The sequence below is a fragment of the Aspergillus udagawae genome (assembly GCF_001078395.1).
Source record: "Aspergillus udagawae IFM 46973 DNA, scaffold_1, whole genome shotgun sequence".
NCBI classification, from domain to species: domain Eukaryota; kingdom Fungi; phylum Ascomycota; class Eurotiomycetes; order Eurotiales; family Aspergillaceae; genus Aspergillus; species Aspergillus udagawae.
Window position 1 is genome coordinate 1,759,386 of NW_025091264.1, and position 27,533 is coordinate 1,786,918.

At 50.3% G+C, this 27,533-nt stretch overlaps 6 protein-coding genes and 2 non-coding genes across 8 annotated transcripts; 4 read left to right on the forward strand and 4 right to left on the reverse strand.

Annotated features, from left to right (window-relative positions):
- Nucleotides 1-221: 221 nt before the first annotated feature.
- vps27 (ESCRT-0 subunit protein VPS27) lies at nt 222-2,692 on the forward strand (the record flags this gene model as incomplete). Its single annotated transcript, XM_043286093.1, has 5 exons — nt 222-289; nt 364-496; nt 567-848; nt 917-1,688; nt 1,758-2,692. The coding sequence occupies 5 exons, from the start codon at nt 222-224 to the stop codon at nt 2,690-2,692; spliced, it is 2,190 nt and encodes a 729-aa protein (XP_043142028.1).
- Nucleotides 2,693-3,518: 826 nt separating this feature from the next.
- On the reverse strand, nt 3,519-5,459 carry Aud_000585 (uncharacterized protein; the record flags this gene model as incomplete). Its single annotated transcript, XM_043286094.1, has 1 exon — nt 3,519-5,459. One exon carries the CDS (start codon nt 5,457-5,459, stop codon nt 3,519-3,521), a length of 1,941 nt encoding a protein of 646 aa, XP_043142029.1.
- A 950-nt stretch (nt 5,460-6,409) lies between these two features.
- Nucleotides 6,410-6,490, forward strand: Aud_000586. Its single transcript has one exon. It is a non-coding gene; the product is annotated as a tRNA-Ser (tRNA).
- Nucleotides 6,491-6,666: 176 nt separating this feature from the next.
- Aud_000587 lies at nt 6,667-6,753 on the reverse strand. Its single transcript has one exon. It is a non-coding gene; the product is annotated as a tRNA-Asp (tRNA).
- Nucleotides 6,754-7,057: 304 nt separating this feature from the next.
- Aud_000588 (BTB domain and ankyrin repeat protein) lies at nt 7,058-12,612 on the reverse strand (the record flags this gene model as incomplete). Its single annotated transcript, XM_043286095.1, has 5 exons — nt 7,058-8,759; nt 8,811-8,928; nt 8,987-12,086; nt 12,158-12,239; nt 12,380-12,612. 5 exons carry the CDS (start codon nt 12,610-12,612, stop codon nt 7,058-7,060), a joined length of 5,235 nt encoding a protein of 1,744 aa, XP_043142030.1.
- A 2,698-nt stretch (nt 12,613-15,310) lies between these two features.
- Aud_000589 (putative autophagy protein Atg13) lies at nt 15,311-18,424 on the forward strand (the record flags this gene model as incomplete). Its single annotated transcript, XM_043286096.1, has 3 exons — nt 15,311-15,544; nt 15,620-15,718; nt 15,782-18,424. The coding sequence occupies 3 exons, from the start codon at nt 15,311-15,313 to the stop codon at nt 18,422-18,424; spliced, it is 2,976 nt and encodes a 991-aa protein (XP_043142031.1).
- Nucleotides 18,425-19,602: 1,178 nt separating this feature from the next.
- On the reverse strand, nt 19,603-21,829 carry Aud_000590 (WD repeat NOL10/ENP2 family protein; the record flags this gene model as incomplete). Its single annotated transcript, XM_043286097.1, has 2 exons — nt 19,603-21,545; nt 21,613-21,829. The coding sequence occupies 2 exons, from the start codon at nt 21,827-21,829 to the stop codon at nt 19,603-19,605; spliced, it is 2,160 nt and encodes a 719-aa protein (XP_043142032.1).
- Nucleotides 21,830-22,421: 592 nt separating this feature from the next.
- On the forward strand, nt 22,422-27,138 carry Aud_000591 (uncharacterized protein; the record flags this gene model as incomplete). The annotated part of the gene is made up of 5 exons (XM_043286098.1): nt 22,422-22,463; nt 22,516-22,804; nt 22,872-25,757; nt 25,807-26,457; nt 26,513-27,138. 5 exons carry the CDS (start codon nt 22,422-22,424, stop codon nt 27,136-27,138), a joined length of 4,494 nt encoding a protein of 1,497 aa, XP_043142033.1.
- Between the last annotated feature and the right edge of the window lie 395 nt (nt 27,139-27,533).

A 27,533-nucleotide genomic window follows, 5' to 3' on the forward strand; every position in this document is an offset into this window, starting at 1 on the left:
CAACACCATCTCCTTCATCCCTCTTCCTATCAATGTCCTGATTATTCTCTGTGAAACTCCTAATCCATCGAGTTGATCCGTCAGTGAGACCGCTGTACTCGGGTTTCTGCGTCTACTTCTGTGATTCACTGCCCCTTATCGTTGTTTCTCAACGTCATCAATCCCATTCTCCGCTCTCATCCATTAAATAGCGATTTTGAGGCTTTTCTAACACCGTCAACATGGCGGGTTGGTTTTCCTCTACTTCTCCACTCGACGAGCAGGTTGAGCGTGCGACATCATCATCGCTGTATGTCTTCTTTGATTTGAGATTTCCCAGTGGTCGAAGCTGCCCAGGACATAGCTAACTGCTCGATCAAATAGAGAGGACATTGCTCTGAACCTCGAGATCTCCGACCTTATCCGATCGAAAAGCGTCCAGCCCAAAGAAGCGATGAGGTCGCTCAAACGGCGACTAGAAAACAGGAATCCGAACGTGCAGATTGCGACATTGAAGGTTGTATAATTATGACCCGAGAGCTTGGTGGGGTCTGTTCTCGATGCTGATGTGCTTGATATCTCTCTAGTTAACCGATACATGCGTGAAGAATGGCGGCTCCCATTTTCTGGCGGAAATTGCGTCGCGCGAATTTATGGATAACCTGGTGTCTCTCCTAACGGCTGAGGGAGCTCCCCTGAATACTGATGTGAAGGAGAAGATGCTGGAACTCATTCAGGATTGGGCTATGGCGGCCCAAGGCCGCATGGATCTCAACTATCTGGGCGAGACCTACCGCAGGCTGCAGAGCGAGGGTTTCCGCTTCCCCCCGAAGAATGAAATTAGTGGGAGTATGTTGGAAAGCAGTGCGGTATGTTTACGTCCGTCCCATAGTGCGGATCCTGTCTTGAAGCTAACGTTTGGATTTCTGCGGCATAGCCTCCTGAGTGGATTGATTCCGACGTTTGTATGCGCTGCCGTACACCGTTCAGTTTCATGAATCGTAAACACCATTGCCGCAATTGCGGTAATGTCTTCGATGCTCAGTGCTCCAGCAAAACTCTGCCCCTGCCTCACTTGGGGATACTGCAGCCCGTTCGCGTCGATGACGGCTGCTATGCCAAACTGACATCAAAGTCATCCATGCCCTCTAGTTTGTCAGACCGATCTGCGTTCAAGAACTACTCCATCACCAAGTCAAACGCGATGGAACCTCGCGGCGCGAGGGCAGAAGGGGGGTTTGATGATGACCTGCGGCGGGCGCTTCAACTGAGCTTGGAAGAGGCTCAAAATAAGGGCTCTTCTGGCTACGTGCCATCAACTAGGCTCAATGACCAACCGGCAAAGACGACTACTCAGGCCAACCACGAGGAGGAGGAAGACGCGGACTTGAAAGCCGCCATCGAGGCTTCTCTGCGGGACATGGAGGAACACAAGAAGCAGCATGCAGCCGCTCTGAAGAGTAATGCAGCAGCGACGGACTTTTCCGCTCGTGATACTACCACCGCAACACCCTTGCCCAAAAATCCCTATGAGCTGAGCCCGGTCGAGGTAGAAAATATTCACCTGTTCGCCGCCCTCGTTGACCGGTTACAACATCAACCTCCTGGGACGATCCTACGGGAACCCCAAATCCAAGAGCTGTACGAGAGTATCGGTGCTCTCAGACCCAAGCTTGCCCGCAGCTATGGGGAGACTATGAGCAAGCATGGTAATTAAATTTTTTTTCTATTGAGAGGTTGATCTGTTGTTGTTTGAAGATAAACTAACTGGCCCATAGATACTCTCCTTGACCTGCATGCCAAGCTGTCCACGGTGGTGCGGTATTACGATCGCATGCTAGAGGAACGATTATCTAGTGCATATTCACAGCATTCGCTCGGATACGGAACTGTGCCAGGCGGTTCCCCATATCCCAATATATATCCTTCAATGCCTTCCCACACCGCGGAGGGTAAAACTGGTGCCGAAAACTTTTATTACGGTAGCCCGGTTGCCGATAGGGCGCCTCCAGTTGGTAACGCTTATGGATACCCTCAGTCCAGCAGGGACATTCGTGAGCCAGCAGCGGCTCCCAGCGGTCCGATCAGTTCCGGCATGTATATTCAACCCAGTCAGGCAGTGCCTCAAAATCCGCCATGGAACGGAAACGTTCCTCCTGTCGCATCTCCTCAACCATCTGCTCCCTCCACTCCTTTCCCCAACAATCCTTCAGGATATCCTGGCCCGTCTGCTCCGACGCAATACTACGCGTCTGCACCGCATCCAGAGCAGGATCCAAATGCATATTCAAGTCCCCGGCCTGGGGAGACAGAAATATCTCACCAGCCGTCGCCGATCATGCGACGGGATTCTTACTATCACTCAGCTGGAGCGCCTGTCCCTGCGCGGGCGAGTGCGCCGGAACAATCACCGCCTACAGACCAGGGCCAGTCTCCAGGTTATATGCAATACGCAGAACCTCATCCTGTGCAATCAACTGGTCAACCTACCTCTCAGTATCAGCCGACGGTGCCTCCCGCCCAGTCATACTACTTCCAGCAACAACCTCCACAAGGCGCACCGCTTCCAATACACTCGCAGACTCCAGCTGCGCCATATGGAACATACCCTGGCGGAGACGTTTCCCCGATCGGTGCGTCTGCACCTCCGGCGCATTATCAACAAGTTGCGCCGACCAAACCAGCAGTTGAGGAAAGTCTGATTGAGCTGTAGAGGTGTTAATGATTGAATTGGCTATGTATAGCATTCTCGTGGTCGCTTTTCCTCCCCCTTATTCAGCACCTGCTCGTGGTTGTTGGCTTTTGTGACCATTATGATACCAGACGACTTGAAACATTTAGGATATGAGAATGGACACGCATTGGGTTTCGCATTAGCATTCACTATTCTACTCTTTCGGGGATGATGCCCCTAAGTCAAATTGTGTTTGTCTATACTTGTACTTTGTAAAGTATTATGCCTTAAGTGTGAGACCTGATAAGCACTTGGAACACCTGAAACCCGATTGCGTATTAGGAGCTGATGTAGTCGACCAGCATCATACTTCTCGCTGCATATCTTTCTTTTGTACATTTCCTAGCCCACTGTCCCTAATTCTGGGAGGGCTATCTCGATCATAAAAGTGCCATTAGCAGCTTGTTCATTTGCGAGTATCAGGAAATGTTGCAGAGTGCTTATCTGATTTTATTCAGTCTGGTTCATTACACTGTTCATTATTATGAGGATGAAGAAATCTATCCACGTCTTACAAGCACCCATGGTGAAAAAAGCTCGATACAACAAGGACCATGGGGAGGGCATTCGAAGAAAAGGGATGAGGAAACAGAAAAGATACATCAATGCTATTCAATGTCAACCATTGGCGCAGTAGGATATCCCGAACTTGATTTGGTAATAAATGCTCGTAAGCTAAAGCCATAAGCGATGCACCGGACGCCGTTAGTGCTAGAATGGAAGTCAAATGAAGATGAATGAATAGAAGACAGAGTAGAAAGGAGAAAAAGGGTAAGAGCTATAGCCGGGTGAAAAATTGTATCGTCTAGCCATGGGTAGCTACTTCGCGGCTCTCCCACATGCGGCGAATCATCATATCTGATTCACTGGTGAAATAGCTGTCGCCGAAGTCCTCATCTGCGGCAGTGGTCCCGTGAGCAGCTTCGTCAGAAGTCGACAAGATGCGCTGGGACGGGTGTTGAGATTTGTTGGAGTCGCTGGGGTCGTCGGCATCTTCGAGGTATGTTTGGGACACAGATTTCTTCAAGTCTGAAGTCTTTCTGCTAATGAGTTGTCTTGACTCAGGACTTGGCGAGTCTCTCTGCTGCTTTCCAACTTGTTGTAGTTGCGCGAGTGCAGGTGCCGACTTGATTGGTTCGCCCAGTGCCGATGTACGGTCGGAATTGGAAGTTATTATGGGAGCCTTGGAGTCATTAAGGATAGCCGCCAAGCGGGCGAAACTGTCGCCTGTTGGAGACTGGAATCTACGGACGACGCTAAGTTCCAACGCGATCTTCTCGTATGCCTTCCGGATGTGCTTGGCTTCGGTATCTCCGCCAGTTCGGGAGGAGCCGTTGACGATCGCTCTGCTGGCCTCGTAGACACCTGACCCTGCGCGGCCATGCGATGCAGCTATGAAGGGCGTGTCCATTGCCGATGGAGAGACTGCCGTAGACATGCCATGGCTGTCGGGAGGAGAGGTATTTAAAGCGGCAGTTCGTTGCAGCCAAAGCTTCTGCTGGGTCCGAGAGGGGGGCTCAGTGCCTGGTGGTCTCGAAGGGGGCGACGCTCTGTGCTTTCCTATCCCGCCGTTCGGAGACGGTGGGGTCTGCGGATGATAATGTGGAAGAAATGATGATGGGGTATTTGGGTCAGAATCCGTGCGCGATGATGCGTGGGGGCGGGTTTTATTGTTAATGATGAACCTGGAAACACCCCCTTCCATAGACGAGGACGTTGCGTTCGTCTGATTCCCCGGTGTATTCGCGAGCGTAGTGGTTGATGAAGATAGAGGGCGTCGTAAGCCGTCCGGACCAGCGAGATTGGTCAAGGAAGCATTGCGAGATATTGTGTCAACGGGAGCTGGCTTCACCGTTGCAGAAATAGAAGACATCGCGGGAGGTGCTCTAGCAGAATGCGAAGGGCTTAACAAACGGGCCGCGATGTCGCTGTGGTCAGGCAAACGGGCAATCTCTTCCTTCTGCTCCTCGAGCTCCGAAACTGGCTGGTCCTGGTGTTGATCGTTCTCGTCGGGAGAGTGATCGTCACGCGAAAAGCTCCTACAGGCTGATTCCGGCAAACTGCTCGCAGCACGAGGCACCTGAGGATACGGGCGCTTGACGAAGGTAAGGGGGTCCACCAGTACAGCAGTATTCTCCACGCTATCTTTGGATTGAGCAACCGAGCTGCGTCTCGTGCTCTCGGGCGACTGAGTCGTATCTTCCCATTCGCCCTCCTCGTCGTCGTTGTCTGAAACTCCTAATTCAAAGCCCACGGTCTTCTTCTTCCCAGAACTGGTTGCTGGGCGATCGGTCACCAACGCTTTCTTTGCCAGAACACCAGAGGAGTTGCGTCGAGGATTTCGCAGAGCAGGGCTTGAGTTGTTTCTTTTAATCGACGATGTTGCGGTCTGGCTGGCGTCCAACCCACTATCCCAACGCACGTGGTGACCACCGCGTGGACTCGCCGCTGGTGTCGCTGGTGCAGACTTCTTCCGTTGATGATGACGAACAGTTGCTTCGGTTGCAATATGGCCAGCAGAAGTATGCCGCTGGAGCTTGTTTAAGTTCTTTCCAAAAGATGGGTTGCGACCGTGACTGCGATGACCGCCACCGACGACATGTGCTCGGGGACGGTGGGCAGGCGCTTTCTGAGGATGGGTGTCTGACGAGTCTGACGAAGTACGCGTGACGACAGCGTGAGACGAAAGAGCACGGCGGGCCAGGCCCGGGCGCTTAACAGGGGAGGAGGTGTTGGAGGTCGGCATGGCAGGCAGCAAGGCCAGCGCTGGGGCAGGTAAGGGCTCGCACAGATGGCACGGATGCAGCTCCGAAACGGGCGACAAGCAGCTGCCGGGGGGTGTACGGTCGATCAACTATCGAGGTGAAGGGGGAATCAAACGCCACGATTTGACTTTCAATTGAAACTGAAAACAAGTACACCGGCAAAGCAAAGCCGCAGAGCCGGCGGGATATCTCGGTGGTCGATCAAGCCAAAAAGAAAAGCAAGGAGCGACGATGAACGAATGCTGCTGTAATTGCTGGTTGCTTGCTGGTGGCTTCTGTTGCTGCTAGAGACGCGGGGGCTGAAGTAATAATTGGCTAGATGGAGGAACAGACAAAGTTACACTGCACGTGAGACAGGAGGCCCGCACGAGGACCGAGGTGGCGAGGCTCTTGAAGAAACGATCGCCAAGTTGATCAACGAGATTGAAGAATAAGTGGGAGTTGAGCAGAGAGAGGAAACAATGAAACGAATTCAAAGACCGGAATATGACGACGAAGAACGTCGGGTCGTAGTGGAGGTCAGAAGTATGAGACGTGAAGAGCGGTACAGAATACGGAGAAGTAAGTTAAGTATTATCCATTTAGGTGGTTTGGTATTATGTCTTACGGAACCAGCCATAGATGGTTGGGAAGCAGAAATAGAACACAGTAGATACCTAGTTGTCTCCACTTGCATCGCCAGTTCTAGACCAGCAGTAGTGAGTGGTATTCATTACTTTCCATGCTTCGTACGCAAGAGATAAAGTACGCTTACAATACCAAAGATCGGTCTTGTCGGGTATATGCATGCCTTCTGTCTGACATGCATATATGATACAGAGCACTCCATACTCACTTCTCAACCATAAAGCAGTGTCACTTAGCCAACTTCAAAGCTGTGCTTACATAGCACTTTTCATATGTCTCTAATAGGCCTTGCTACAGCACATTAGTCAGTGTGCCCGAGTGGTTAAGGGGAGTGATTAGAAATCACTTGGCTTCGGCCGCATAGGTTCGAGTCCTATCGCTGACGACAATCTTTTTCGTTTTGCTCGCCTTTTTAAAAAGCGCCGGGAAAAAAATTAGCTGACGTCATCGCCACGGCGTGGGTTTTCTGAGGGTTTTTTTTTTTTTAAAAAAAAAAAAAAAGTATCACCTAGAACAGATAGCAAAATAAAGAAAACAAGACCATGCGGGTAAAAAGAAAATCTCCCCGACAGGGAGTCGAACCCTGGTCTCCCGCGCTCGTTCTCTAGGAGTGACAAGCGGAAATCATGACCGTTAGACCATCGAGGATATTTGTTGGTTCTTTACCCTACTTTTGAATAAATGAAATTGAAAGTTTCTATGGACTCAGTATTGATGACCAATATGACAAAAGTCTCAAAGTCCCTATTAGCGTTCGAAATTTGTATGATGAACATATATCTAATTCAGTGATTTAGTTCTATTCAATGCGCTTGTTGCCCAAGTATACATTCCGTCCCATGACATATAAAAAATGACAAGTGGTGTACAACCTGACAGCGCTGATGGGGTATATAAAGAAAAGGTTGTTTAAGCAACATGATCCATGTCGACGGGATTATCAACGAATGGTCTAGCTTGGCATAGTTCGGTCGCGTTCTTTTCCCTTCCTCGGATGGCCTCCTCTGCCACCACGACGAGAATTGCCGCCGGCAGCGCTCGCATGCTTTCCATTGGTTTCGGGTTGCAGGTTGTCCAGACGAGAGTTTGAGATCTTCTGCCCGTTTTGGCCCTTCGTCTGAGACAGCTGTTGAGTTAATCCCGAAGGACCAGCAGCATTCTCCGGGCCCTTGCCACGCTTCTTGCGATTGCTTGATCCTCTACCGCGTCCCCCGCGACCACTTCTACCTTCGCTGTCCTTTTGGCTGGCTGTCGTTGAATCAGGCTCCGATATCCCTTGAACACGCCTGCTCTCTTTGTCCCACCATTCCTGGAACTCCTGCTCAAGTTGAATCTCTTGAAGGTTATGCTTAGCTGTTGCTGCCTCGCGCAGCTCATCCTTTTCGGTCTGCTGCTGCATTAAGATCGCAGCCAAGGACAGCGAGTTAGGTGAAGGAGAATGAAAACTCGTCTGGTACGGTTCGGAGCGTGGTATGTGGCGTATGGATTTAATGGGGGCCTGAGCACTAGCCAGACCATTGGGAGGTGTCGAGGGCCCAGCTGTGGATGGTCCCTGTGGCGAAGGCTTCATGACTGGCTGGGGGCCGCCAGAGACACTGCGGCCTTGACCAGGTGCCGGTGTTGCGCTTGGCGACGATCTGGGTGGCGGTGTCCCAGCAACTGTCTGACGGAGGGTCATAGAAGGCTTCTGAGCGAACTTTGACGGTTGAGAAGATTCACCGTCATTTCCAAGAGATCCGAAAGGAGTACCAGGCATGTCTGGTGATTTGACCGGAGTAGAGATTTTCCATGGGTTCTGTGTTGCGTCCTTCGCTTTCTCTTGAGCTGCAAGTTTCTCCTGCAATTGCTGCTGTTGGAGCTTCTTCCTTTCCTTCTGAGACAGCTTGGGAGTAAAGTTGTTGCTGTTCTCACGGCGAGCGGACATGCCAAGGCTTAGGTTGGACACCCTTCTCTCCGAGGTTTCGGACATAATATCCTTCAAATCTTTCTTCGGAGTTGAGATAGCCGACGACGCCCAGGGTGTTTGGGATGGACTGGAGATGGGATAACCATTCTTCTTCTGTTCGAGTACTGCCGCTCTGATTGCTGATGGCGACTCGGAAAGTGCGTTCTCTTGGGGCGACTGCAACGATTCTCGCAGGACATTTGAATCGTTGTTGAACGATTGCTTGTCACCGAGGCTTGTGCCCAAAGCTGGAAAATCTAGTGGCGGTTCCGGCGCCCTACCTTTGCGGATTGCTATCTTTCCCTTGACTGAACCCGCTGGTGACAACATGGGGTCGTCGTCCATCTGGAACATCAAGTCACTGGTTGATTGTCTGGACTTCAAAATGGGACTGCGAGGTATGTCCGAGCTCTCTTTGAGAAAAGCTGCTTTGGCCTTCTGCACCGACGGTGACGCAAACACCTTATCGTCAGTGGCAGGACGGGGCTTCTCCTCAGAGCTTTGAAGACAGTTGAGACGGGACTGAAGCCTCATCGAATCAATCATCCGCCGTCTATCCGCTTGTATCGATGCGATGAGTTCAGGGTACTTCTCAAACACGTAGGCTTCAGAATTCCGTCCTCTCGACACTGGGAAGCTTGTCATTTGATTCTCATGGCAAACAGTGTCGAGCGCGTTAAGCAAGTTCTCGTCAAGATCTCTGAGGTACCTACGCAGCGCGTTAAGATCTCCTCTTATATGTGTAGGAATGCAAACCAACTTTTGCGCCAATACATCTTCCAGATTGAGGCAGATATACTCCAACGCAGCATCTTTGAACTCACCCACCGCACAGGGAGAAATCGAGTTGAGGAGGCCGCACACATTGGTCGTGGTCACTAGAGGATCTCAGTAAACGACGTCGTGAAACCAAGTATCTTGCAGTGAATGTCATACCGAATTTGCCCAGCATTTTCTGACATACTTGCGCTAATCGGTCGATCATCAGTTCATTCGCTACGAACGCGACATCAAGCACAAGATCGATGAATCCGTCCAACGTTTTCGATCGGACCTGGTCAAAAAGCTGCTCTTCCGCGTCCGTATAGATATACCGAAGAACAAACTCAAAGACGGGGCGGTCTATGTGTTTGAGATCAACGCGAATGCTGTCATTTACATCTGTCCGGCGCGATGATAGCCATCTTCCGCCAGAGCGGCCGTTGAACAAAGTGTCGAAAAAAGGGCATCTCCGGCAAAGAACTTGACTGTGAGCCTTCATTTTTTCGCCGCTGAGCTCGATGATTATATCGGAGCTCTCGAAGAATGTTGGATCGTTAAAGGCATGGGTCATATCAACTTTCAGACTCTTCGTAGGCTCTATCATGAGCCGCGCAGCTCGCTCCAAGGTTGGCAGGCCCAGGTATGTTGCGATTCGCATAACCTCAGAGCGGACTTGGCGATATCTTGACACATTTGCAGCAGAAGTCCTCATCTGGTGCCATACATCCAGCACATTGTCTGTATACAAGAAAAAAGCAACATTGAGGATGGTCAAAAAGTCCAATCCATTGAACCGCACATGGCATTGCCCATTAGGCCCATGCTCGATGTCCAAAACATCAGGCAAAGAAAAGTAGTATGCCTGACGAAACTCATGGAAGGCCTTCCTGAGAACCGAGCTGCGTCCGGTCAAAATGAATTCATGAACAGGTATTCGTGCATCAGAAAGAGAGCTCAAGAGAAAGACAGTGCCCTCAGGTGCCTCGTTTCGAAGAGGCTGGAAGTAAGATTCAATGTCCGAAATCGACATTGCCACTCTCTTCATTGCATCGGCGGATCCTCCATCCAAAAGAGCATCCGAGGCATCATCCGTCTTTAACGGAGTAACGGTGGATACTAGCGAAGCGAAGGGTGATAATGGGAGAAAGTCTTCCCACAGTGTGCTTTGAGCGACATTTATCTGCTCCTTGGTCACATCGCAGTCGCGCTGCGCTACGGCGTAGGCCCCATAGGCGTTGCTGCACACCCCCACAACGCGAGAAAGACCTGGGACACGAGCAAATTTGTAATCCTTTGAAATTCCGTCTTTCGCCTTCCTGCGCTTCTCTTTTGTCCAGGCTGACCCCGAAGCCGTACATATGATGATGGACCCGTCTTGTCCGACATCAACATCTGTGACAGCCATATGCGCCTTTTTCACAGTCCAAACCCGGACTGGGGCAGATAGAGAGTTCCGAGTCTTTGATGGATTTGTAGTCGAAGTTGAAGTCGGAGGATGTTCAGATCGGTTAACGCGAATTGTGAAGACTTCGCCAGAACTTGACCGTGCACAGATTGTATCGCCGCCGGATTTCACCTGAACGATTCGATTGACCGAAGTGTCATACCGAGTTGCCATGAAGCTATTTCTAATGAAGCTTGAGCTGACGTCCAATGGAAATGAGAGCCTGGAATAGCCATATTGGGAGAACACCCAAACTTCGTGATTTTGGAGAAGAACGATTGTGGCGTGATCAATGGCAGACACACTTTGTATACCAGCGCTAAATAGGGACGCTCCAACGCGCCGAGGCGTAATCTGGTATTCAAGAGATCGAGCGTCCGAATCGACTAATCCGAGTTGACCTTCGTTTTTACCGAAGGTATAAAGGCCAGAACTACTGAAGACCACAGAGTGAATCGCAGATGCAGCCACCCCGAGAATCACCTCCTTCTTGAATGGATTGAAGATCTGCCTCGGAGACATCTGCATGGGCACATCATCTCGATTCTGTGTTCGTGGAAGGCTATAACCGAGTTGTCCGTACTTATTGCTACCCCAGCTGAAAACCTCGCCGTGAGCGGTTATCGCGAGGCTGTGGTCCTGACCGAGAGCCACTGAAATGACTCTCTTATGAGCGAGCCCCCCTGCTTCGATGCACACGAAACTGAACCTTGTCAGCTCGTCGCCAGTACCCAACCGTCCGCCGGGTCCAAAGCCGCACAGGAAGAGATTTGACTCGGGATCATTGGTGAGGATAGCCGTATGAAGTTTAGACATGGCAATAGCCTGAATCTTAATAGGTTTATAGTTTATCAAGGCTGGTAGGCCTGCGCTGCGAGTCATGTCTTGATGGGGAGATGTTGTACCGTCATCTAATTGCCGCTCCAGGAATTCACGATAGAATCGGCGCAGAAGGTGCTCCGGGCGCTCAAGGTTGATTCTCACGGGGAACTGACGGTCATCCTGATCTCCTAGACCAAGGTTCAGATTTTTGTTGCTGCCAAACGTAAAGACTTCATCGGCAGCCAAATTCGTCCGCGGTTTTAGGGAACCTCGGCCGACATAGCTATCTTCACTTAAATCGTCTTGAAGGGAAGGTGCATTCGAGGCGATGTCACTATGTTCCGCCTCTGAGAGGTCGAGAGATGCAGTGGAGGAAGTAATTCGTTTGATGTCTCGTGAAGCAATGGTAGCGTCGTACACTTCAAAAGGACTATAACCTTCTCGATCTTTAATCTTGATTAAGCCTCCGCTTGGGTGTCCCACATTCCCTGATTTGCTGAAATCGGTTACATCACTTATGTCTCGAGCCATCAGGGCCTGTGCTATGGTAGCGTTGCCTGCGTAAAGCGCCCGATGTAGAGCTGTCCATCCACTCTCCCAATCTTGAGCATACAAGTCAAGAAAGGGGATCTCGAGGAGAGACGTGGCGAAGTAAATAGCAGATGGCTTCTGTGATGAGGAAACAAGGTGTAGGAGAGTTCTGCCATAGTGATCTCTCGCATTTAATTCTGCGCGGGACAATACCTTGCCAGGACGCGAGCCTCCAGTATTTCGATCAGGGGTGGTAGTGCCAGGAGATGTCCCGCTTAGTTTTTTGCCTTTTGAAGAGAGGGGAGAAGACAGTGTCACTCCACCGAGGCTTCCGACCTTGAAGCCTGGACTTCCTCCCGCGCCGAAAGGCCTCTGGCTACCAGGCGTATAACTGGCGTTCGCCAGACATCGCCGGAAGCTCTCAACATCGTCTCTCAAGAAAGATTCCCAGAGCGTGCTAATCATGTGCCCAAAGTGCTAGTGTATCAGAATCTCTTATCGACCCAGGACCAGAGCGCCGTGGTAACCACCGAGGGTTAACGGCGCACTGGCAAGAGCTGTGCGGGCGACAAGAGAATTCTGTTGAACAGAGGGTGTCTATGTGACGAAGGGTCGACGCGAATCCGATATCTTTTTATGTTAGTCAGAGCGCAATTTGGGTGTCCGAAGTGCAAATTTTCCGTTCTCGCGAGAAACTCGAGGGTTTTGGAACCGAAAGAGCTGTCGTAGCTAGTGGGACGCGGTGGCGACGAGAGCGATGGATAACGAACACGATAGGAAGCAATGTCGGGAGATAGGGGACAAGCGACGCAGGAAGGCTTTCGAGCGAGGTATGCGACTGCAAATTCAGGACAGTTGAGGCAACTCGAGGGCAATGAGGAGCGATTTCGCCGGCGTATATCAGGACAGCGAGACCTGTTCGTGCTGAATTCCCAGATGACTGTTGGAGCCGTGGATAAGACCCTGCGGGTATCGGCCAATCGGAAGCTGTGCGCCCCTCCATGTTGCCAGACGAGAGGTCGAGAATTAATATCACAGTCGATATGAAGTTCATTAACCCCTCATTCCATTATGAGCTGCTAGGTCGTGTGTAGGGTATCTTCTTTCCTTGTTTTCGGTTGTTCTCTAATATCCTCCTGACGGGCTCAGATGGTCGGGAATGGTGGGGAAGCAGGAGAGAACATACATAGCCAGAGTATATATATATGTTAGGCGAGCAGTATATCAGCATTCTTAGTTTACCTGTTAGGCACCAACACAGGCCGTCAGGAACTCCTTCAACGTCTCAACTACATCAAAATATCTCGCATTGACAACAGATTCCTACAATCTACTAACATATCTCTGACAGCCTGAGGTTAGCTGACTGTTCTCCGGGTATTGAGACTGGCGTTCCACCCAGACGCCCTCTGGGAAAAGGAGAACGACCTGATCTTGCCGTTGGCATTTGCAGGGACTCGTCATTGCTCGAGTTTAAGCAAGCAACTCGTTTGGCCTCCCTCCTGCCACAGAAAGGAACCCCAATATCTGGGTCCTTCCAAGTGCTGTGGAGATGATTGTGTCTCGTTCGCTTGCTTCGCATGCACAAACGATCCTACGCAGACTTTGAAAACTCATTTCTGCACGCATTCGTTCTATGCTTCTCGACTGTCCTAGTCTCGATCACTAGACTGAAATCGTCTTGGTCGATTGAAGACAAATTTCAACTGACGACAGTTGTCGCGCGTCTATTGATCGCTAGCGAGAGACGATCTGCAAGTAAAAGGAAAACGGAAAAAACCGTTGGGAAAGTGGGATGCAAGGGTAGATCAAACAAGGCCTAGGCCACCAATAACATGCGATCTCAGAGAGCAGCATCACCATCTGGCACCAGACAAAGACGCCCAGCCACTATCATTGTTGGCCCTTCAAACACATATCTACTATTTACGCCAACTCGTCACCTGGAGCGAGAAATGTGGTGGAGTGGACACATCCAAACTGAAGCTGCGAAGTCATCCATTGCTCCAACAAAGAAGTTGTCCTGGTAGCAAGCCGCTTACCTGCTGTGGTTCTGATTGTCGGCAGCGGCACTTAGGCATCAGATCCTTGATAGCTGCATTGGAGGTTGATTTACCGTCTCGGTTAGACGACTTTTCCTGTTCTTTAAAAGGTACTTTTGTTTCCTACTACTGACAATCTCCCAATGAGAAGGATTTCTTGGCTCTCAGTGAGCCAAGTCATGCGAATGCAGGTCTTTGCCCCCTGCTCAGTGGCTAAGCTATTGCAGACGAGGCGACCAGTCCCGGCCTCCTGGGGCTCAAGGACTGGGATACTGCAGAAGACACATAGCAGCACCGTCAAATCCCGATGCCAAGCTCTTCGGAGAATTGGGCTAGATAGACAATGTTCCGACCTGAAGACGCAGATAGCGAAGCGAAAAAGATAGAAGCAGAGGGAAGATGTATTCTGGACTAGAAATATAGCAGAAGTAGGTGTCATGGAGACTTATCATCTGTTCGTTATAAGTGGCTGATGATCATCTTTAGCGTGAGTGGATAACCTCGCTAGAAGCTTTTGGTGGTTGGGTTATGGGAGGGACTAAGGTAAGGTACCTTGCAAGTTGCCAGAGGGTATCATAAAGTTACTTCCCATCTTAAATGAAGAATAGGTGATCATCGGCTGCAGAAGTAGAAAGCAATATCGTGATCAATAATAGATATATCATCGACCACAGATTGACTATTACTATAATGTTGTGGTACTCAGTAGAATTGTTACTATTCTTGAGCTGTCACTACCTACAATACCCACCTGATCCACCTGACCTGGCTACCTTATCTGCCTGGGTTTATCAGCGTATCATGATCACTGCCTGTACCAGAATTTCGATACGATTACAACTCCTGTTTCCTTACCGCCTTTCTCCAACTTTTGTTTTATTGCGGCTCCCGTTTCTCTTGAGCCATGCCATACATTTCAATTGCCCTGACAAAAGACTCGGATAGACATATACGTAGATTAATCCCTTGCTGAAGATAAAACCAACCAGTAGAAGGGCCTCTTCATTTGCTCTGTTATCTCCAAAGTTCAGCCTGTTGTGGCACTGGTCAGCCTGACCGACCTCTGGGGTCTTGCGAACCATCGAGTCACAGGGTGTGCGTCACAGACCCTCTGTTCCCGTACGCTTGATCTCCTGTGCCTCACTGGGTCTTGCTTCCACTTCCTCATCCGTTATCTCTTCTCTCAAACTTCAGGACGTCATAATCTCTCTCGTCCATCCATCCAATTTCTGCACATCTATACTTTAAGTGACCATGATCCCTTAATCTATAGAGGTTTCTCACAAAGTGAGAACGCCACACTTTCCCAAGAAGAGAGTCACCGATGCGGAGAAGCTCCCAAGGTTATCTAGACTGTATCCGCCCAGTGCTCCAACATCCTGCTGCCTGAGCACCGCAAACGATGCTATCGATGATCACTATTAAATTTGAATCTGTGCCTGTCACTTAGCGCCTCACTTAATCTTGTCCTTTTTCATCCAGTCTTTCTCATTCTCGCCCGTGCAGCTCTCTTTGATTGTTAGCATGGCCTTCTTTGCTGGACCGGTCACCTTTCCATTTCCTTCTTGAATAATATAGTCATATTAGTGAACTTCACATTGGCACAACTACGTCAGGGCTGTGCTGCACACAGGAGGATACAAATCAAGTTGTTGCGTAATGCATCAACATCCTCGCTCGCCGGCGCCTGCAGCGCCAACCTCTTCAACGAGGTCAAATCGTTCAACAGATCACAGGGAGCTGGACACAGGCCCGAGCTCCCCGGCTTCAGATGTCAGGATGCATAATGGCCGGGGCTTGGGGATTGAAACGGGGACTGAACCATCTGAGCAGGTACAGCGAAACACACAACCTGCAAAGGAAGCAATGGCAAAGCTCAATCAAATTATAACGGTAAGCTCCTGATTCCTCAAGATGATTGTATTCCATGTTGGGAAGACGCTAATTTAATTTGGGTGCTTTCACTAGAACTATCACACGAAAGCTGCGCTCATTATCTTACATTCGAGAGTCGATCTCCCGCCGTCGTTCAATAAGGGATCTGATACTCCAAGGGTGAATCGCTGGGTATGTTGGTCTTTGACCATTGCAACTCTCGTAGCTTGAGCTAATGGCTGTGCCTCAATCTAGTTCAATGTCGAAATCGAAGATACAGATATTCTCCGGGAGCAACTGCGGATATGGAGAACATGTGATGCAACCGAAAATCGACCGCCACCGTTGATTATCGAGACATACTTGGAGACGAAGGGACTCACAAACAGTCAGAGCCTCGTGATCCTGGATGAGAATGGAAAGAGATGGGATGTCCTAGAAGCCCTTGCTGCTTCTGGTCAGGCGAGCCCTGTAAGACCACTGCAGTCGAACTCTGACGATGTCATTCTGGAGCGTTGGAGAGTCGAATTGGGTATTGCATCCTCCAAACCACCCGCCGACCTCGGCTCTATCCTTCCGACCGTATACAAGAAAAGTATTGTCCTCTTCCGCTCTTTGTTCACATATTCCAAATTCCTGCCCGCATGGAAGTTTGCAAAGCGCAATGGAAGACTTCGCAGCAATCCCGCCTTACAGATCAGATATAGAATCCTAGACGGGCGCACGGCTTTGGATCGCCGCAAAGTCGACCACTTGACTGTTCCGCTGTACGAGGGCAACAACAAAGTGGTAGAAACGTATAGCTTTGGGGTTACGGACTCACCTGCAGGCCCTTTCTCGGTTGAGGTCACTTATCGAACCAACTGTGACTTCCGAGTGGATGATTCTGAGGCTCTTTTGAGTTCACGCTTTATGGGAGCCGACGATGAAATATTTCGTCCTTCGTTTCCGTCAAGAGACGTCAATAAAACAGCCTTCAATGCTGAACCGGGGTCGGCGCCGTTGGAGAAAAGGACAGTTGAGGAACCAGACCCCGGTCGTGCGTATGGAAGCTTATCAACCTTCCATCATGTAGGGCCTCCGACGGGTGCAAGTCCCATATCAGCTCTTCGAGCTGCAAGAGAATCTGTTACATCATCACCATCACCACCTCCTTCGGCTTCTCGGAGGCCTTTATCAGCTGCCAGAGCTGCACCCACCGGGCGCGCTGCTGTTCTCGCTGCCGAAGCCAGTCCTGGTACCCTTAGGCGGCCTTCTATTTCGTTCCAGCCATTCAAAGCGCCACCACTTTCTGCTTCGCCCTCTCTCATTGACCCCCCCCTGGGGGCCTCTCCTCGTTCTCGGCCGATAATTAGTGCACCAAGCTCAGAGCCCAGACACATGCCTCCTCCACCTGTAGCAGCCTATGGGCGTAAGTCTGGGCAAGCGGGTTCAGAGAATGCGATTGCATCGTCCAACTCAGCATCCCCAAGACCCGCTCCTATTGCGAGGTACAGCAGCGCCTTCAGCCACCGCCGTGGTAGACCTTCTTCAGGAGGAATAAACAAACTCGATGATGACGCTTCCAGTGGTAAAGCAAGTGCAACATCAGCCGGCGCTCAGCCTGGCTCTGGGTTACTTGCGGAGGTCACTGGAACGAGCGCAGATTCTCTTCACGCAGATGATGAGAAGATTTCCGAGTTTTTGAAGATGCTCGACTTGCGGAAGGATTTGTTGAGTCCTTCGAATTCCTCCAACCTCGATGCCGTTGCTCGCAGGACGACGGTTACGAGTGCAGCCCTAACTCGATTTCAACGTATGCGTGACTCAAATGCCGCTCTCTCAGACTCAATGTCATCGTCTCTGCTTCTGCAACGTTCATCCAATGCCTCGAGCAAGCAACTCTCAGGAGTGCCACCAATGGTAGCTGGAGCATCCGTTTCCACGGCCTCTTCACCTGGGAAGCCTATATCACCTCATACCCCACACACCCCGGCTATACCTTCTCGTCTAAGTTCAAACAGTATTGTCGATTACAATGATCCCGGGCACAGCGACCGAAGACTCCTTCATGTAGATCCCACCTCGCTGCCTGAGGATACCACGGGCGAAGAGGCATCCTTGGTGCATCGGCCTTCCACAGTTACTGCGATCGATATTCCGACGTCTCCGCGGATCTTTCCGCCTACATATCGTCGCTCTAGCTCTGCCGCTCAGAACCGGCGTTCTGTCGTGGCTGATGACGAGGAAATTTTCCCTTTCAATATGCGCAGTGTCAGTCTTGGTGCGGAGGAGAGAACCAACGTCAGTTTGAGCACGCTGCATCAGCGACACGAATACCAGAATGTCGCCACAAATTCTGAACAACAGCAGGAAAGCCAGCGTTCCTCATCATCGTCGAACCAAGGCCCGACTGCGCATCCGAGCCCGGTCAAGCGTGAAATCCGCTCACAGAGAGATGCAATTGTCTCTGGGCAGACACCGGAATTATCCTCATCTGCTAATCACAACTTGTATCAACCGCGCTTAGGCCAGTTCCGTGGCCGAGGGTCTTTTGGTGGTGCTCATTCCCTGAGCTCCGGCTCTAGCAGCTTAGCTCGTGGCACTGGTATACCCACCTACCTCACTGAGCGCGACAATGACCGGGATGGCAACGCAAGCGGTAGCAATAGTGGTAACTCAACAACGGAAGACCGACGAGGGTCTGGGCGACGTGTCAGTGCGGGCCGCAACTATCCATTACATTCGGCGCAGGTTGAAGAGGATGAGCCTTTGTTGTTTGCCATGAGTGATTTCGGGGCTTCGAGAAGGAGCTTTGAAGAGGGCAGACAAGGCAATCATGGTGCTGACCCCGGTGGTTCGCGACGCGGCAGTGGCAGACGTGGTGCCGGCCTTCCAGGCTTCCACGTTTGGTCTTGATAAAACCAAGGGCACGTCCGAGAACGTCTTCAATAAACGCTCAATGCGCGTTGCCGGACCTCTATTGTCATTGGAACACGTGGAAAGTCCCACTGCCAGCGGCTCTTTCTATGACACAAGCGGAATCTTCTGAATATCAAGGACTTACTCCAATAGTCCATAAGCGCTGCGCGCTTCGATTGCATATTCAATTTCTACAACCCTCATTCTTCCATACTTCTCGCCACCATCCGTGAAGATGATGCTTCTTTTATCCTTCATCATCTTGACACAATTTCATGGATACGGCATCGCCGAATCGCATACTCCAAGTTCTGGATTTTTGGCGCATTGTTTCCTCTTTAAGTAATGAGCCTTCAATTTCTCTTTCTGCTACCCGAGTAAGGTGGCTATCTCTATAGACTGAGCAAGACAGCAAGTGCAGCTTACTGAGGAAATAGAATGACTCTTGTGTTTTTTCCCTTTACCCCCTTTTTTGCATGTTTTCAAAAGATTGATCTTTGCTTTCGAGGATAGTATTCCTTTCTGTTTGGGATTGCTAGATTTTTTATCTCAGCCTGCAACTAGCTTCTTATTCTCGTCCCAAGTTTGCTTTTGTCTCCTTTAGCATGTCCATATATACTTTTGTATTTTGAGCAACATGGTTCAGATGGGGTGTGATTTTTGACTAGGCGGGCCTGGAAACAGTTTTGGAGTAGGAGTTCGATCTGACGATGACACAGATAATGCAATGAAAGAAAGACTTTTCGATCAGACTGTTCTAAGTGAGTCTCTTAACGTATGCAGGAAAAGCCGTCCTAAACCTATCTATAACGCCCCTATACTCCTTTTGTTGGTGCTGGTATATGTACATGAAACTTCTTCAAAGCATGCGGAAATGAAAAACCCTTCTATAGCTCAACTTGTTGCAGTCAGTTGCAAAAGTTGTGAGTTTAGAAGAATGGCTAAGATCCCTTGACCTAGTGCCGAAGGCGCCCCGAGGGCTCATACGGTGGTTTGGATGATGCCATTGACATAGTAGCCTATACAGCGCGCTAGCCTCTGTTGCCTAGGAAAGCCCAAGCTAGGCTACCCGCCAGGAGAACGGTGCTGCTTGCGAGCATCTATAACATCCGGCCCAGTATGAGGCGTGAGGATAGCAGCGAAACTTGATGGAGAACTTCAGATATGTTCTTTCATCACATCCTTCGGAACGTGTTACCAGACGCGCTGCGGCGTTCCTTAGACTTGTAATCACTGCTGGCAGGCGTATGGGCAGGCTTCTTGCTTTGGTTTGACTTGCCCTGTGGGGTGAAGGTGAATTCTCTTTCTCCGACCACGCCGCCACGACGCGCGGGTTTGGTCTTCGTGCGCACATTCTGGGCGCGTGAAGCGAATGACCGCTCGCGGGTGGAATGGCTCGTTATTGAGGAGGAGACGCGCATCTGGGGCGGGGGACGGTTAGTGCGCTTGTACGAGGCTGTGGAGATCTTTCCAGAGCGCGGGGACCTGCTCCGGACTGGTCTTTCTGCTTCGCGTTCGGATGCGGAGTCGTCGTCGGAGCTGGAGCCGGGGACTTCGTCCACCTCTTCCTGTTCAACGGCGGTGAGGCCGCGTTCCTTGCGTTCGGCGGGCCCGGGAGCGGTGCTTGGGTTAATGAGCTGGAATTCCCGTGAAGTTTCGTCGACGGCGAATTCCTCATCCTCGAACATCTTCGAGAAACGGCTGTCGCCCAAAAGACCGCCTGCCGGCTTCTCGGCTGCAGGAGCTTCAACCATGTCCTCGTCTCCGCCCTGCTGCAGGACGCGCTGCGCCTGGCGACGCTCGTTCTTCTCTTCGATAGCCATGAGTTTCTCTGCCAGTCTCTTGTTGACCTTGACGGCAGCCTTCTTCTTGCCCCTGATGCGAGACTCGCGTTCCTTGTCGATCTTCTCCTTGACTCTCTTCGCGCGCTCTTCCTCCCAGATGTATGGGTTTGTGATCAAACGAGCCTCCTCATACAAGCGTTGAGCAACGAAGTAACCATGCATATAAGGTCGAAGAAGGTTGGTCCGACCGATAAGATGATCCAGGTTCAAAGTCTTGAGCTGAGGAACAGTCAAGAACTTGTAGTTGTCGTAAATAGCGCCTGTCTGGCCTGTACTGAAAGCATTAGGATCGTTAGGATCTTCCGCCATCTCCTCAACGAGGTTGTCCAGGAATGAGCACCACCTGGGAGCTGGGCCAAGTTGAGGAATGAAGAATGCATGCTGCTGTCGGCCTTCGTTGGCTGTCAAAAGCATTCCGCTGTCTTTGCACCAGGCGACTGAGTTGATATCGACGGCAGGCTCTACTGATGTCCAGGGCTTGCCATCACGGGGGTCCCAAATCTTGATAATTTTCTTGTCAGAAGAGAGAATTTTGGGCTCCATGGTCTGTTCGCGTGTGAATGTTGAGGGTTGGAGAAACTTCAGCGTGTGGACGGGGAAGCCATATCCTTGATCCTTCTTGAGCAGGGGTACTGGGGACCGAAGATCGTACAAATGAATCAGACCATTCGACGAACCGGTTGCGAATGTCAATCCCGAGCGATGGAACTCCAATGCCGTTATCTCAGATCGTGCATCATCCGGACCGGTCTGATTAGGGGGTAATAGTACTCCTGCCCTGCCCTTGGCTCGTGGATCCCATAATTCTACCGTTCCCATCGAGGTACCGAAAGCGAGAAGGTTGTGGCTTTCCTCAGCGATAGCCCCCGTATTCACTGCTCCTGTGTTAATACCCCCTTGTAACGTCCCACCGCCGGTCGATGTGAAATCGTCCCCCCCAACATCTACCTCGAAACTCCGCATATACCGGCCCATCTCTAGATTGAGCCTGAAGACTTCTCCCATACCATCTTGATTAACACCAACAGCCGGCACTAGAACCTCGGTCGACTGCCTGTCGTAAACCAAATCGCGACCATATCTAGGAAGCCTTGTTCGATAATGGCAGCCTGAGGGTGTGTGAAACTCGAGCGAACGATCGGACTGCAGATGGATCGACTTCGAATAATCAGAGGACAGAAGAAGGAACGTTGTATTGAGCGCGTCTGTGTGCCGCGCCCAAGACAGAGACAGTTGGGGAAGGTAGTGAGTATGAATTTGAGGCTTGTAGGTTCCTTTACAAAACCATAGTCAGTTGCGAGACTCATTTAAGACAATATAAGTTCATCAGGAAAAGCTGACCTGTGCTCATCACCCATTCGCCATCTTCGCTAACTCGAATACATTGACTAGCTTCTTCAAACTCGAAATCTTGCAGCAGCTCTATGCGATTGGCATACTCCGGGTCATTTTTCAAACTTCGCTTTCGCCGTCTTGCAAGCCATTCGGGAAGTGGTCGAGCGGTATTTGACCCCGAAATGGTATATACTGGAACTTCAGATTGATTGGAGAGCTTCATATTTGCTCAGTAACTGCTCCAGCGATCGAGAGGACACTGAGGTTGCTGCGACCACCACAGCGAAAATTGTTGATGCTCTCCGAATATATTGCTCACTTAACAGCGGGCACTGATAAAAGAAAAAAAGTTGGGTGGAGACAGTCGATAGCTGGGCACACGTGACATTGCGGATGCTGATCATGCTTGATTGGTCGAGGCGGCCCGAGCCAAACTCCGTCGGGTCTCGATGGCATCGGACGGAGCTGTCTGGATAAATGGGCCCTGTCTCGTTTGTCGATATTACTACAGATGATGTATCATCATTATTATCATTGATCATGAGATGATTTTGAACGTCTTTGCTTGATAAGGGTACCCTCGCTTTTGATGCCATTAATAGAATTTGTTGCCGAACCCTTTCTGGTACACTTATGCCTTGTGAAGCAATGGCATCAGAAAGCTGGTCTGTTTGCTGATTTCTGTGATAAGATCCATGTGCTATGGGTTGCTCATTCATACATGATTTTCTACCCTAATCTCTCTGGAAATGATTCCAAACCCAGCAACGGATGTTTCCTTGGCCACTTATAAGAGAAGCCATTGCGACTAAATCATGGATTTTCCCGGAGGGTCCATCACAAACGTTCGCGTCATTGTACGCACACCTTGCAGCTGACGTATGGACAACTTGCTAATATATCTTGCAGGATGGGTTCTCCAACATATACTGGAGAATCTATACGGAAGAGCCCAACATCGCCACATTATCGGGCGATTCGCCAACTAATGGCTTCACTATCCTTAAGCATCTAAGTCGCCTCAAGGACCTCGAACTTCGACTGAGGAACCTTGATTGCCTAGTATCAAGCTATCCTAGACGGCTTGGCCTATGGATATTCTCTGCGACCCCAGACTTCGAGAGCCTAGGCCCTTTGTGCTCAAATGGGACGAGCGATGATCCAAGCAAGCTCTTCGTGGGTTCGGCTACCCTCAAAGGTTCGCTTCTTGGCCCATTCCCTTGTCCTCGTTCCCCTTATAAGGTTCTATGCTGATCCATTGTTAGTGTCGGCTTCCGGAAGTGTGACTTCAAAGGAGCTGGTGAAGAACCTCTCCGCGGAACCAGTCATCGCAGCCACGAATTCACAAGGTGTGCAAAGACGTCAGAACGGCCCTAACCAAGCAAGACGAACGGATGGCCATGGTAGCTCAGCTGCGATTTACGCATCTTTTATTTCCGCTGTCACTGGTGCATTAAGCCTACAGTTGATTCGATGCAACAATGCCATTCCCCTCGGGTTACGGACCTTGTTCACTAACGTTGCGGAAGATTACTATGACAACCCCAGAATTGATAATGATAACCCTGCTGCAGTACCCTCTCTTACTACCTTGCAAATTCAGCTCACATCGGTCGGAAAGTTGACCGTATCCTTGCAAACGATTTCCCAACCTGGCATTTTGCGACTCTGTGGGCCTTATGATACCTCTGTAGAGGTTCACAAGGCCCACCCAGGGTGCGATTTATGGCTATCCCCGAGCGGATCAATTGCAAGGCTGGTCGCAACCCATTCAGATTTTCAGAATGCTTCTTCTGGATACACAACGGCCAATCCTCCAAGCACGTCAAATCTCGAGGAATGGAAAGCGCTTGTGATAGAGTGGCTCGGGAATTATGGTTTGCCGCTGATATCCTCTGAAGAAGAACCATGGGTTGAAGTTGAAGTCTGGGAACCCTTTTACTCAAGGCTAGCTGGGGAGACCTGGCGGCAAAACGAAGAAGGCGCCTCTGTACTTCCTCTGAAGCGAATTCTATGGCCGGCCAGATACTGCTTCACAAGAAAGAAACCAACATCTCTAGCCCCATTTCTCGGAATTGATGCTACTTTTCCCGTCATCGACGAACCATTGGGATTTGCAGAGAAATGGTTCGGGATGGGTCAACTGGAGGACGGGGAGACAGAGTCGAAGCCCACATCCCGTCCCGAACCAGAAACAAAAGACCAAGGAACTCCTCTATCCAGATCGGACCTTCCAGAAGGCATAGAGAGCCTTTCAAGAGCTTCAGAGTACCCTGACCTTCAGGCTTCAAGTCTGGTGTATCCGACCCCGCCAGACGGAGCTTTCCCAGTGGGTCCGAATGCACCACCTGCCTCGGACGCCGCGGCTGAAGATCTAGATTCTAGACATCTCACGAATCGGACCTTGGCCAAAGTAAAAGCTAAGGAAGGGGCATCTGCCAGAGAGCGCTCCGATCATGATGTGCTTATGAGTTTTGGTCCATCTCCTGGACTCATTGTTGGATCTGGACTATATGACACTAATGATGATGATGATCTTTTCGGGGAAATGAGCCGGAGGGACTTTGGATCCAAAGGGATTACTGACGCCGACTTCAGCTTCTTTGACGACCCTGATTTCAATCATTTAAACGGAGATGTGAACGAAATGGATGCTGGTGCTCAAGAAACATCTGAAATTGCTATTGATGCCGAGGAGTCGAAACCACAACCTCTCCCTCTTCAACAACCTTTAACCGATAACCTTCCCGAACAAGGAGACATGACAGAGCAGGTTGACACAACTCTCGCCCACCCGGAAGAAAAAATGTCAAGTTCTCAGCCAGCAGATGTCCCTTTGTCCGCCGGCCTGCCCATATCTTCACCTATCAATGAAGATAACCAGACAATCAGCCCCCCGCTCAGTCCTATCGAGGTAAAGAAAACGCTTTTTGCTGGGCCAAGCGAAGACAGTCAATTATCTGTCAAAAAAGGGCACTTGCAGGGCCATTACAACCCTGTTGCTTTCAAGGAGAATATACTGAACTGGGACCAGAAGTATGGAGCAGAAGGCAAATTTAGGGTCACTGGCGCCGTGGTGAACAATCATACGGTCCTCAGCAGTACTACTGGTGATATCCCAACGATCGGCCTCCCCCGCCGCAATGCGCGAACAAAGAATCCTCACGGCCTTGGAAGGAGCATCGATAAACCCAGAAGTCCAACAAGTGATTTGGATCAACCTATACCTTCAGGCTCCGATTTCGACTCGACTAGCGACACGAGTGATGACACTGATGGGAACCTTTCGAACAGCGATGCGTCTGTTGCCACATTCGTTACTCGCAAAAGAAAGCGTGCTCGGTCTTATTCGGGGAGTACGGTGAACCTACCGCAGGAGAAGCCTTTGGCGAGATCTGAACAGTCGATCACTACCTCTAGGACCGACGATCTAGTTTTTTTGGGCAATTTCCTTTCCACTTTTTCCGATTGGTCTATGACAGGTTATTTCTCCGCGACTCAAAAGCAGCTTGGTTCTGTGCTCGTCCGCAAGGATGTTCAAGTTAAGGTTGCCCAGCTCTTGGTCGACCAAGTCACGCAGTCCTGCCTTGATCATAAGGTCGATGGCAACCTGGGCGTCTCAGAATTTGAGAGTAAAGCATACTCTTTGCGAACATTCCTCGAAGATACAGCCTTCATGGGTGAGATTGAGAGACTTGACTTGAATGGCTTCGTGTCACTGCAGGAGAACAGTGGCTTTTCTCCTCCATCAACAGCTGCCATGTCTCGTCAGTCATCCCAGCGCAAGGAAAATGGAAAAAGCTCGATGTCGAAGCTCGACCCGCCGCATTTGCGTATTCGTCGCGGTAAAGATTACCTGGAAGTTCTGCCACCCGCAATTTCATTTTGGGAGACTTTCGGCTTAGAGCCTGCCTACGGGTCAAAGGACATCTCCGCTTATTGTATCCACCCTCAGATTGCAGCTGAAGCGGCCAATGGTTTTCTTGAGCGGCTAGGCCTGTTGTATTCGAGCTGCAACCTTGGTCAGCATACGCGAGCCAGCAGGTCGACTGGCTTCGACCGTGGCATGTGTTCTTGGAACATCGGCGCACCTGGCGAATTTAATTACTACTATATAATGCAATCACTGAAGTCAATATGCGACAAGCTAGGTATGTGAAGAGCTAACTGAAATTGATTCACGGTCTAATACCCCTTTAGTGACGGCTCTTTTGAAAAGCCCGCCGACGAAGGATACTGTTGTCGTCTACATAATCAATCCATTCAACCATGCTGCAGCCCTAGCGGACATTTGCTCCGCTTTCTGGGGCCTGTTTCAGAAATATATCGACGAAGCTGAAAAGCAGCAAGCTGGCCAAGCAAATGGGCTTGTATTGCAGATTGTCCCATTCCATTTCATCATGTCGACTGAATCTCTAGTCGTGCCACCGCAAGCTCAGTATTTAAGCTTGGCCCTAGAGGTCTATAGTCGGTGTCCACCGAAAAGTTTGCAGCCCTGTCTGCTTAACTGTGCTCCGCCAATGCTGATCGCAGAGCCGGTTCCGAAGGCCATTAATTTCAAGCTTGCGCCAGACAGATCATCACCCCTTCAGGAAGCCAAAAGTCTTCACATTGCATACTCAAGAAGTTATGATCAACGTTGGGTATCCGTATCGTGGACCGATAACACAGGTACTTTACAGCGAACCATGTCTTACTGCTTGCGCTTCCAGAACTCCAACGCCGCCAGAAATATTCTGGAGGTACGAAACGAGATCTGGGCCGCAACTAAAACCATCATGGAGAAGACTCAGGCGCGATGGAAAATCATCATCGTCAACACTGAGCCCGTGGACCAAGATGAAGTTGATAGTAAGTTTCTGACCGTTTTCATAGCGCCGACGTGGGCGTCGTTAACTTTCTTCAGCGTGGGCGAGCCTGGTTGAGCAATACAATATGACGAAGCCGTTCCTTTCAGACTTGACCATCCTCTATGCGAATACCACACCTGATCTCTACCTTGAACCTCCACCTCAGCCATTACCCATGAGTGTCTTCAACCCCCAGATCTCATCTACGCCTGTAGCGACACCTAATCCTAGTGGGAATGCTTTTTCGCCGGACCAATCTGGTGCCGCACCGACTCCCCCAAGCGGTGGAAATGCCCCTACACCTACGGAAATTCCGCCTGACGCCGAGTCTGAGTGTCTGCTTACAGACATCTGCGACGAATCATGGGGCGTCATACTTTCACATTGTCTGAACAGTTCGCCACATCTAACGGATTATCGTCCTGCGCTAGCAAGCGGGTATATTCTTCGCCGTAAGGGTCCGACTGACGCCGACGGCGCATTTGCAATGAGCGTGAACCTAATCTACTCGCAAAAACCTGCCTCTTCATATGAAAATCTTCTCAGAGATATCATCGCCAGGTATCGCGACCTCGCCACTCTCGCACGAGCCAGAGGTACGCGAACTGTGCAGCAAAATACCTTTCCATGGCATATTGCAACATCGATTAGGGCGCAGGAACTATTGAGCTACGTTCTGTGAGACTATTGGTCGAATATTAGCGGCGCATCAGGGTATATAAACGGCGTTCATTGCTTGTGTTTTGGCTGGCTTTTTCTCTGTACATAACTGATTTCTCATGATGGCTCAGACAAGGCGGGATATACCACTGTGCGAGAATGATTTCCTTCTTCCTAAATCACTATTTCTAGCACTTGACCACTTCGCTGTAAATACATTGGATTCCCTTGCCCTTGTTCTCTTACCCGCTGAAAGAGGAGTTCGAATTTCATTCTACCTTTATTCTCTTTGTCTCATGTTTGAGCCTACTGAGTATCTCCTCAGCTGTCTATCAATAACTCTGGCCATATACACTAATAAGCTCTCCAGTGACTCATCGTCTATAAGATGAGCATAAAATAGTTGGTTCATATGCG